At 29.7% G+C, this 11,823-nt stretch overlaps 1 protein-coding gene across 3 annotated transcripts in view; it reads right to left on the reverse strand.

Moving 5' to 3' along the window:
* LOC106478873 (SRSF protein kinase 3-like) overlaps nucleotides 1–11,823 on the reverse strand; it is a 73,021-nt gene that overhangs the window by 6,349 nt on the left and 54,849 nt on the right. For all 3 annotated transcript variants that reach the window (XM_022382555.1, XM_022382553.1, XM_022382554.1), the window contains 7 exons: nucleotides 10,576–10,738; nucleotides 7,380–7,534; nucleotides 6,773–6,851; nucleotides 5,567–5,839; nucleotides 4,907–4,995; nucleotides 4,580–4,687; nucleotides 2,202–2,364 (listed from right to left, as the gene is read on the reverse strand). In XM_022382555.1, coding sequence (XP_022238263.1) covers nucleotides 2,202–2,364; nucleotides 4,580–4,687; nucleotides 4,907–4,995; nucleotides 5,567–5,839; nucleotides 6,773–6,851; nucleotides 7,380–7,534; nucleotides 10,576–10,738 — 1,030 coding nt within the window. The remainder of the gene's footprint in view (nucleotides 1–2,201; nucleotides 2,365–4,579; nucleotides 4,688–4,906; nucleotides 4,996–5,566; nucleotides 5,840–6,772; nucleotides 6,852–7,379; nucleotides 7,535–10,575; nucleotides 10,739–11,823) is intronic.

Raw genomic sequence — 11,823 nt, forward strand, 5'->3', positions numbered from 1 at the left:
CTCCACATGTACAATTTTTAAAGGCTTAGCAACCTACATCAACTAGCAACAGAGTACAAAGGTTGTAATTAAGAGAGATAATTGTTTGCTTTACTTCTTTATTTACTGTTCTATGTTTTAGGAAAAATATGTTTAAGAACTTATTTTAAAATAGCAATAATCTATATACATATATAATGTATAATAATTGAAATGTCACTGTATTTTACAAAATACTAGTCTACTAGCCAAGACAAGTTACGTTGTATAGACCAAAGGTCAGTTTTATGTTATTTGATACGGTAACATGAGTGCACATGAGCTGTATCATTATAGCTTCTGTATTGTTAGCCAGGCATGGCTGAAAGGTTAATACAATAAATATATATAAATTTATAATGTTAAGAGATTTAAGCTATTAGTCTACACATTTATGTTTTCGTGTTATAATTTGTGTTCATTCCAGAAAGAAAGAGGCAGAATTTATATTTCTTTCCTAATTTTTTATGGTGGTTGTGAGATAGGTCAAATATACCGAACCCGTACAGAGATTAATTACTGAAAATAACAGATAAAATATAAAGTTTTTTCTCAAGAAACATTTGATAACTATCTCGATAAAGATTTCGCAAGTGAAATTTAAAAATGTTCTGATCCAGAAAAGTATTTTTAATCTTAAAATGAATAGACATGAGAAAAACATCGCTTTATAAACCTTAAGACTTAATAAAAAAATGTTGATATTTTGCATATGAAAGCATTGTAATGTTTACTGATAATCTGCCAAATTTTGTTAACATTCGCTTACTAATTTAAATGTTATAGCATGAAAACTATATCAAGCACAAAATGGTTACGAGGTCGGTCCCGGGAACCGAGCCTGTGCTGAAAAAAAGTTAAAAGAAAAGTTGATAGCAATAAAAGCAGGAGTCCAGATGAGTAAGTACCAAATTTCTTTTATTTTATGTATATTTTTTTTTTACTTATTGTTGTTAAACTATAACTAAGATGTAAAAGTTAGAAACTTATTAGTTTGAATGTTGCTTTACAGCTGCACTTAGATTCTGTCAGAGTATACCAAAAACCATTTATCACAGTTCAACAAATCACAGTGTCAATAAATAATTAAGTTACAACAAACATAACACAAGTAAATTATAATCACATCTCGTGAACATAGCATGCTATGATACTGACTATTGCAAGAAATTGTTTTATTTAAGTTTTCTTAAAAATAAATAAACCCACGTTTGAAAGGTCTATTAGCTTTGGCAGAAAGAATAAATACTGTAATTGTATCACAATATGCAGTAAAACTAGAAAAAAAAAGGGTACCGTATTTTTCGGTGTACAAGACGCACTTTTTTACCCCAAAATTTGATGTCAGTATTTTCTTATTTTGATGTTTTGGGCTCTTATGTGTTTAGAACAATATATACTAATTTTTAAAGTATCAAACTGAATTTTTGTTCAATAAAAATCTTTCAAATGCGACTGTAGCTTTTTTCCCCCCCAAATCTTTGTCTTCAAAATAAGAGTGCGCCTTATATTCCGAAATATACGATAATTTATATATATTTTGTATTTTTCAAATCTCCATTTTACTCAAAATTGCTGATTTCACTATAGTTAGTGTTAGGGTAGAGAAAATATCAGATAAAATGTCAATATTGCACTAAAAAAAAAGACTTCTGATATTCAAGGGTCTACAGGTTATTGAAATAAAATATGAAACTTTAAGATGAAAAAGTTTTTTTATTCTTAACTGACTAATTCACAGACAAATTTTTAGTAAAAAACTATTAAAAATACTGATTTTTTTTCTGTACTATACATTTATAATGTTTACTAACAGCCTACCAAATGTAATGAAGATGCATGTAATAAATTTTGAATTATAATAAACATTGCAATCTATAGCCTCATAGAAACTGGGTTGGTGCAAACCATCAATGCTGTTCACATATGGTTAAATAGAGCAGGATAAGGTAAGAATTTTAGGGTTAGCTTTGTTAAATCAATATAATGTACATGACAGTAAAAAATATGTAGGATCAAATGGTTAGTAAATCATATAACAAAAAGAAGATAAAACCCTAGTGTTTTCAACAGGTGGACATGTCAAAAGTACAAGGGTCTTATCAAATTGTTTAGAATGTGAATTACAATATACTGGAGATATGCTAAACATTTCAAGAAAAACTCAAAACATAAAGACTAACCTCTTTTAGTGAAAAACTCTCGTGAATATCGTCCCGAGAGAGCAATGTGTCGGGGAATATCCCCTAACAGCTCTATAATGTGAGCAATATGGTCTTCATCTCGAGAGTAGTCCTCACCAGAGTGAGGTTCAAAAAGAAAGTCTCCAGTTGCCAGCTCAAAAGCCTGTAGAATACACAAAAAATGTTGAAAAACAACAACAACAAAAGAAAAAGACAAAACAATAATTAAAAAAATTTTAAATTGAAGTATCTGATAAAAAAAAGTTGAGAAAACTATACAATCTTAAAAATAATAAAATATTTCCCCTAAAATATGTAAATATCTACAATAATTGTTTCAGTTTAACAGAAAAATACAGACAATAATGTTGAAAAATAAACAAAAAAAAGAGAAAAAATAATTTTAAAAAGTTTTAAACTAATGAAGAAAATAGAGAAAAAAACTATACAATCTTAAAAATAATATTTCCCCTAAAATATGTAAATATCTACAATAATTGTTTCAGTTTAACAGAAAAATACAGGCAATAGTGTTGAAAAATAAACAAAAAAAGACAAAAAAATAACTTAGAAAAGTTTTAAAGTAAAATACCTGACGAAGAAAATAGAGAAAAAACTATACAATCTTAAAAAATAATATTTCCCCTAAAATATGTAAATATCTACAATAATTGTTTCAGTTTAATAGAAAAAATATAGGCTATGGATATACATATATCCATGCAGAAAAATATAACAAATTTTGTACTCTGTAAAGTGTTATGCAAATCTAACCTATCCTAAAATCACACGTATATAGATTGGGAGGTGTTTTGAGACGTTAATTAAAAACCAGAAATATAATCTAATATTTATTCAAATACTTTAAATTTTTTTATGCAAGTTTTTCTACTTTCAGTTTAAATATGAACTTTTTCCATAACCAATCATTTTGAGAACAAAAAAATGTGTTAATGGGTACAATGAATACAAAGGACCAGAACTGACTTTGCATAAAACAAAACATTTGGTATATGATGGCATACATGTAAATTCTAAAGAACAAAAACACATAAATCATGAGTTCTTAGTTATACAAAAGCAATTGAAATTATTTACATTTAATGTAAATATAATAAAATTTCTGGTAGTAATAGAAATGATACCAGATTTGCTCCTTAAAAAAAAATAAAAAAAGAGGATCAGTGGTTTACAGTAAGAGAAATTCTGACCAATTTCACAGGTTCCAAGGGCCTAATTTATGGCTGTAATTTTTGTATTATCTAATCACTATAGTACTATCATAACTTCAAGGTTCTAATTGGATTACCATACTTAAATGTAAACTTTCAATAAGGAAAGGACCGTAAAACAATAGTAATTAAGTCTCCAATAAATGCCGAGGTCTTTCAAATCTTACTCAGTTGTAAGGTATTCTCGTTATAGAAGGGATTAAAGTAACTTACAATTTTATATATTATTAATATTATTTATAAATACTACACAAATATTATGGTCAAAATAAAATTAGTATTTGTAACGATAGCTATAGAGTTTTTAGCTTGCAAATTCTAAGCACTGTAAAATCACTGGGGCTTTAGAACAGTGTGTATGAATCAGGAATTCCATGTATGCATCCTGGTTTACTATTAATCACTACTGCTACTTCTAGAATAAAATGAAACTCCTCAAGTTCCCATGTGGGTGTACTTTTATCCACACAGCACAGCATGGGCTATATTTTATTCTAGCAGAAAGGGCTCTTTGTGCTAGTAATGACTGTTCATACCTCCTTAAATAAAAAAATTTAGAAAAGTGTTCGGATTGTGCTCTTTAGTCATACGGAGCTCAAATGTCCATAAATTTTACTAAGATAAACTTTGATGTTTTTATATATTAAAAGTGGCAGAGTTAATTGAAAATAGTAATAGTTTTTTTAAACAAATTCCAGTTTCTCAGTATTACATTTAAAAATTACACCAATAAAGATATAATCAAAACCACACATACAGGTCCTAGTGAAAGTCGTGTTCTTGTTGTGAGGAGAGTACTTTTATTTAAAATTGTGTTCTACTATAAAGAAATGGTTGTTGCACATACCTTAGTTATTTTTCTAATTGTCTGAATCTTGAATAGGCAAAGTGCAAATTTTTTTTATGGATTTTTGTTTGTGGTGCCATTCAGTAGATGGCGCAGGAGTTTTGGCTACATACATAGATAGTGACATACATGCTATGTCCATTATAGTAAGAAGATGAGTAAAACATCAACTTTTAATCGAAAATTAATGATGTGGGTATAAAAAACAAATGAAACTCACAGTCACGTCCAGCAAACTGTTCAATAACTTGAGCATCTAAAACAACAAACATTTCAAACAATTTTGGCTTCTAACTCACCATACACGCTGTACTCCAAATATCTGCTGGGGGACCATAGCCAGCTCCCAACAGAACTTCCAAGCAACGATACTGGCGAGTCTGAATGTCTTCAGTGAAATGGTGGTGCTGTAAAGAAGACTTGTTTTATTTTTGTATTGTTTCTGATACTCAAAGAATACCATGAAAGTCATACGAGCAATTAAATTGGCTTATTTATACTTCAATTCAATTGAAAAATCTCCAACTTAAGTGTTACAGAATCTATATTTAACTTTTAACTGTCCAAAATACTTAGATCAGTTAGACAAACATTCTAAATTATTCAAAACAATATAAAAAACATACCACCCAGCAAGCATTGCCAAGGTCAGCTATCTTCACAGGAATGTCGCATATTTCTAGTACTGGATCTGGTTTCTTATCTACTTCATGCTCTGTTCCCAAAACAAAATTATTTCATTGTAGAATAATCTTGTACTTATTAATAACATAGAATGTGATTTAAATTATAAAACATTTTCTGAACTCTGTATTATGTTTTGGCATAACATATATTTACACCACCAAATCATGAGATTATCATTAATATTTTTAAGAATAGTTTAGAAACAATTTTTTTTGTGCATAGCTACTCAGAGTCATTAATGCTAAGACTTCAATGAAACATGATTTTCTAGATGTCTTAAAGTCTGACTTCGTGCTAATCAGTACAGGAACAGAAACTCAAATCTCAGTTTGTCATCTTCTCAAGCCCATTAGTAGGATATACAATATTTCTTCTATGACAACAGTGTATTCAGAGTTGAAACTTTAAATACAATGTATATTGTTTTATACTATGACGAATGTCTATGATATATTTATAACAAAATGTACTTGTGTCATTAGCAATAAAAGAGAATATCTTAAATGGAAAGTTCATATTCAGAGTGATCATTCAACTTGTTTGAAAATAAAGGTAGAAAATAACTGAGTCTTAGTTCATATAACCGAAGATTAGCTAACCTGGACAGGATGCGACACGTCTTATTCCTGTCTCCCTCGACTTTGTCAGAGTTGATGGTGTTAAAGTGCTTTCTGATCGTTCAAGTCTTCCTCTCGTGGTTCCTTCAGGATCAAGAAGGTCACATGGGCTTTCCTCATGCCCATTTGATATTTCCTCGTATGAAATGGAAAGGTTTGGAGCATTAGAATTATTCTGCCAACTGAGGCAGTTACTGGTAGGTGACAAGCTATTGGAGGATGACTGGATGACTGGATTTTTGCCATTAAGATCATCTAAAATATGCATTTACAAATTATTTTGCAGGAAAAATGAAAGTATAACATTATAAATTTGTTTTACTTAGGTTAAGAGTCATAAACACAACTAGTAGTGAGGATACCCAACTGATGACCTAGGACAGAGTGGTAAAAAAAGTTTTTTTTTAGTTTTCCTGTTACCCATAATTAGGACTATTTATTATGAATTGTATTTATTATTATAGAATCTTAGCAGGCAAGTCTTCTGATAGAAGTTATTACATAATTACTTAAGTAAAATGGAGTTAGAAATGAAATTTAAGTATTGCTTTAATAAAATAAGCTTTTTTCACCTCTCAAATAATGTTAGCTTACAAAACACTCTGCAGTACCAGAAAATCTTATTCAAATCTAAACCATATAACCTAGATCTCAAATGAGACAAAATTGTGGAGCTGTAAACAAAATGTAGACAGTTCTTAATTAGAAAGTAAACTTATGTGCCTTTCTCACTGTTAATCATACTTAAAAGTGCCTGAAATGTTAATATTTTGATAAATTCATTCACTCCTTACATATAATTTTTTCTCATACTTCGAGTACTTGGGATTTGCACATATTTGAAACGTTTGTTATCTCCTGACAAATACATTCACTGTTATTCATATTGAGGACATGTGCTAGATATTTTCATAGATTTGAAAGATTTAATATCTACTCACAATTACATTCACTATTATCCTTACTAAGTGTAGCTGGGACTTTCATAGAATGGACAGAAGGATCTCAAGTTGGTATGATTGGTTCAATCAATAATTTAATTTTATGAACATGATTTGACACTTTTTAGTAATCGTTTTGTCTAATCTAATATATAACTTATTACAAGGTAAAGAGCCTTAATAGCTTTATCTTAAGTTTTCATCAAGGTTTAATGCTACAGACATGTTTTTTGAGAAAGTTACATACCTCTTATTTCCGAGCTACCGTTATCTGCGATCATTGAATTTCTGTAGTTTTGTTGACAGTCTCCATCTTCATTTTCTACCTACCACGCAAATAACATAAACCTAAATAAATTAAAGTTTCAGCTACTATTACAATGTTATAAAAGTGGCATATTCTATCAGTTGAAAACAAGGGTTTGTGTAGAAATGAATACTAACACAAAATACTTAAAATAATAAAAAAAAGAAAGGTTTCATCATTATACATACACATTTTATTCGTTTTTAAAATTGAAGTTGCAAGATTTGGTCTTTGAAATATGAAGTAACAGAAAATGTAAAATTTATTTGTCGACAAAATTTCATACATAAAAGAACTATTAAAGTAGTATGCTTGTTTTAGAACAAAGCCACTTTTGGCTAACTGTTGTGTCCACTGTTGGGAATCTAATATCGAAGTTTAGCATTGTAAGTCTGTAGACTTATCGCTGTCCCACCAGGGGACAGATCATAAAAACATGAAAGGAGATGAAAAACCCAAAGAGTTAAGTTTCAATTCTACGCGAGAAGAATAAGAAAAAATGTAAAAGAATTTGGAATTTGTTTTGTTTGTAAATTCAATACTCAACCTGATGCTGTTTCACTTCCAAAGCCTCTAGTTGCTGCATTTGTATTTCTAGCAGCTCCTGTTGACGTTTTGCTTTCTTTCTCAATTTCTTCTTTTTATTCTTAGACATCTTAGCATTGGGGTCAGGCCCTTGAAAAACCTTTGGAGCTGTGCTCACTACAAGGAAGCAAACGGATACATACACATAAAAGAATGGAAATTTTTATGATGATATAATTAAACAGTCATAAAAAATTGGTATCTTTCTAGTTTATCATCACAATATCATCCAAAAATACAATAAGAAGGTATTGGAATTTACTTATACTGAATATTTAGTTATGAAAAACTAAAGTATGAGATTTAAATTGACCACATTGGGATTACCGTGAACAATATCAAGTTTTTACAAAAAGTCAAACATGGTATAAAGATTAAAAATGATATCCATGAAAAGTTATTCAACTTATCATTTGTCAGAATATACATTTATCTTGTTTATAACATTTGAAGTGTTAAAAATAAAAATTCTATGCGTGAAGTTTAACGGCTAATTGAGATCTAGACGAAATTTATTTGTTGTTTTTCAAATCCTAATTTATGATACTATTTTATGGTATTTTGCTTATAATGAGCTGGATTTTGGAGAAAGAATGTGTGATTTGTAGGGAAAAATATTAGAGTTGACTCTTACAAATTCTTATTGTACTATAACTAATTTCTTTGTAGGGAAAAATATTAGAATTGACTCTTACAAATTCTTATTGTACTATAACTAATTTCTAGTCTTTTTGTAATAGTGATACAAATTTTTAGATAGAATATTTATAATCCAGAGCAGGTAAGTTTCAACAATGTCCACTGACCAGAACCAGTTTTACATATATTCTGCACCTTATAAATTATGTGTTTGTTTGTTTTTAATTAAGCACAAAGCTACTCAGTGGGCTATCTGTGCTCTGCCCACCACGGGTATCAAAACTTGGTTTCTAGCATTATAAGTCCACAGACATACCTCTGTGCCACTGGGTGTACTACATCGTGTGTAAGGTTAAATTATGTTTGTTCTTGTCTTTTTTAATTGACTGAATATTTGATATACTGCTTTATAAGTTCTCTGTTCACGAAAATCTGAATAATTAATACACTGTAAAGTCTATTGACCTAAAAAGAGGAAAAGTATGCAGGTTTCCCCGAGTTGAAAGGTTAAGCCTAAATTGTTTAAAATTTATTTTCATGGAAAATTATAAAACTTGAAAAATCAGTGATACTATAAAACAACTTTATTGTTATTATCAATTTCAAACTTATTTCCAGACAAGGCGTCTTGGTATAGTTGCTCTTTTTCATTGCAGACGTGTTTGTTATTGCAAGGGCTCATGATTCAAATTCTACTGGTCACTTAAGTATTAACTTTCTTGTTTGTGTTTTTAACAATGAATGGGCCAAGGTGTTGCAAATAAGGCTTAAATCCACAATTTTGAAGCTAACCCTTTCCAGCCCAGTATTTTGCGATTTTACAAGGGATTTTTACAACATTAAGTTTAAAAAACTTTATCCAATTTCCCTCCTCAAGTCACCTACACTATTAAACTATCTCTAGAATGTTCAGATTTACAATTTAAATGTAAAGTTTGTAACTTATGTTTAGGATAACACGGTATAAAAAAAAATCCAAGATGCTAACATTTCAACTTTGGTCACCTCTTTAACTGTAAGTGTTATTTGGGGAATAAAAATATTTAAATTAAGCTTGTAAATCTAATAAAGGCATAAATATATGATGGGAAAGCTGGGATCATTTTTTTCCTGCAACATGTATGCTGTAGAAAACTTTTCCATATACGGATTGTAAATTTCTAAACATTTAATTATTACATCAGAAGCCTTGCTTGACAGCACACATTAAAATAATCCAAGTATATCATAAATTGCCAAGGAAAGTTTTTGTAAATAAAGAACTGAGAACGTAGTTATTTCTGTAAATGTAAATAAAATCACTACCTATATCTCCAGAATGTAACTTTATTAGCTCAATATTTCACTGTTACAGCTTCGTCAGGAGCTATCAATATCCCACAAGTTCACTCATCCACTAACTGGATAAAAATGTCTCATAATAAACTCCAGTTTGCATTAAACAAAGTTAAGAATGATAAGATAGTTACTTCAACAAAATAAATAAACAAACATAAAAGTCAATAAAAATAATTTATAACTTTTAGGTAGTGTACAAAAACGTGTGACATAACTGTATATTTTGCCACTGTTCAACACATTCATAACCATTGACCTGAAAGCCAGTTTTCACACATGCTTATTAGCAGTAATACAATCATAGGCCAAGTGTTGTTAAAAGATGTTTTTCATAAAAATATCTTGTATATTGTTAATCCTAATTTAAACAACAGATAATAATTTTACCGTATCCTACTTATTAAAGATACCTCTACTTCTTTTAGAAATTAGTTACAGATTTTTAAAAGAAATTGGCTGATCTATAAGCTCATACTGGAGTGAAGTATAACATAAGACTTGGTAGTTAATACTTTTCATTTGTAAAAATCATTAACTTATAATCATCACTGTATGTGAAAAACAGACATTTAGAAAATACTGTATGATAACCATTGAACATTTTTGAACCAAAGTTAGGTTTTAGTGTAAATCTAAAAATTGATAATGAAATAAAAACCACTGCAAATGTGGCCAGTACAATATTAATGGGCTGAAAGTTAACTGTCCAAAAAAAAATAAAAATTATATACATACTATTGAACCATTTACATCTTTAGTTTAAATTCAGACTCAATAGCCTGATACTTCATATTTGTACTATGTCATCTAGCAGGTCATGGTAGCATACAGCTTAAATTTTTTATATATATATTGTAATTTTGTATAAACTACAAAATGTATTTTGTAAGGCCCAAACTTAAGATTTACTGCCATTTTATCCATGATGCAAAGAAATTCCATCTTTACATATCATACACTGAAGTATAAGGGAGTGTTCTCTGATTGTGTGTTAAAATTCATGGTGTGCACACATTTAAGAGGAGGAATGTACATAATCGTGAAAGATACATTAGAGTTCTTTGATTTAAGATTGTTTGTTAGAAATAAAGATAGAAAAAAAATTTTGTTTGTCCTTCCATGAAATATATCTTTAATGTTACATTTCTAAAAAACAATCAATGTTTTAAAAGTTCACTTACCTAATGAACCAGGAAGCCTCACACCCATCTTCTGCCACTGAGTTGCTTCATAGGCTAGTCTCCTCACATAGGGTTCGTCTACTGCAAGTAATATATTTTCAGGTTTGATATCAGTATGAATAATTTTACATTTGGTATGAAGATAATCAAGTCCTTCCAGCACCTGGGTAAAAAAAACAAACAAAAAAAAGTTTTCTAAGAACTGCCAGTCATTATTAGTACTTACAAAAACACCTCACTAACTATAAAATAAATATTTTGTTATTGCTCAGCTAAAAACATACTCTTAGTGTTAGTTCTTTCTTTACCAAGAAAAACTATATAACTGACAGTAGATGGTTCATCTTTCTATTACAAAAAACATATTTTATATTCAGATAATTACTAATAGATGTATGGTAGAACCGTTGGTAATATGTAAAAAAAAAAGGTCAAGAAAACTCAATTATACACATTGAGGGGTGTGGGGGGGAGGTATTATATACCACATACAAGTTGAACAAGTATTTCATCAATTACGTATGTCATATTTAACCCTTTTGGTACATAAAACATATCGGTCTGTTCCCGAAAAGCGCCAATTATTCACCCCAAAATTGAAATTGGGAATTTGATCTTTTCTAGTCTTTTGTAAAGCCATGGGGTAAATCTGCTTGTCGCATCAAATGTTTATAAATGTCAGAATGGATAGATCTGCCTGATGCATCATAAGGGTTAATTGGCATTTATTGTTTATTCTTTGAGAAATTACTTAGAAGCAGTGTGTGTGGACTTTTAGTGCATCGATTCATGTTTTTCTTTTGCCATTACAAGATATAGAATATGGGTAACAAGGGACCATTTGGTCCTTTAAAGATATCTTTGCACATCACCCTAGAGAAAAGTAAACATTTTAACACATTTTATTTTTCAGGAAATCATCAATTCCACTCTGAAACTCTTGTAAAGTTCCAGCCTAAACTACTACTGACAGCAACTCATTCTATAATCAAATCATACTCTTTGAAGAATGAAGTTTAGCCTGACTTATCCAGTCAAATCTTAAATTTGTGTCCTCTCATCCTCTTGTTTCAAAATATAGCACAAAAAAAATCAGACATTTTCAACCTAGCAATCCAACACAAATAATCTTGTAACCCTCATTAACATCACCTGTTACCTTTCAAGAGAAGATATCTTAAGATTTTAACCTATCCTTGTAAGGTAACCCTTCCATCCCCAGAACCATTTCCAATAAGTTAATATCTA

Source organism: Limulus polyphemus, unplaced genomic scaffold (genome assembly GCF_000517525.1).
Source record: "Limulus polyphemus unplaced genomic scaffold, Limulus_polyphemus-2.1.2 Scaffold257, whole genome shotgun sequence".
NCBI lineage: Eukaryota > Metazoa > Arthropoda > Merostomata > Xiphosura > Limulidae > Limulus > Limulus polyphemus.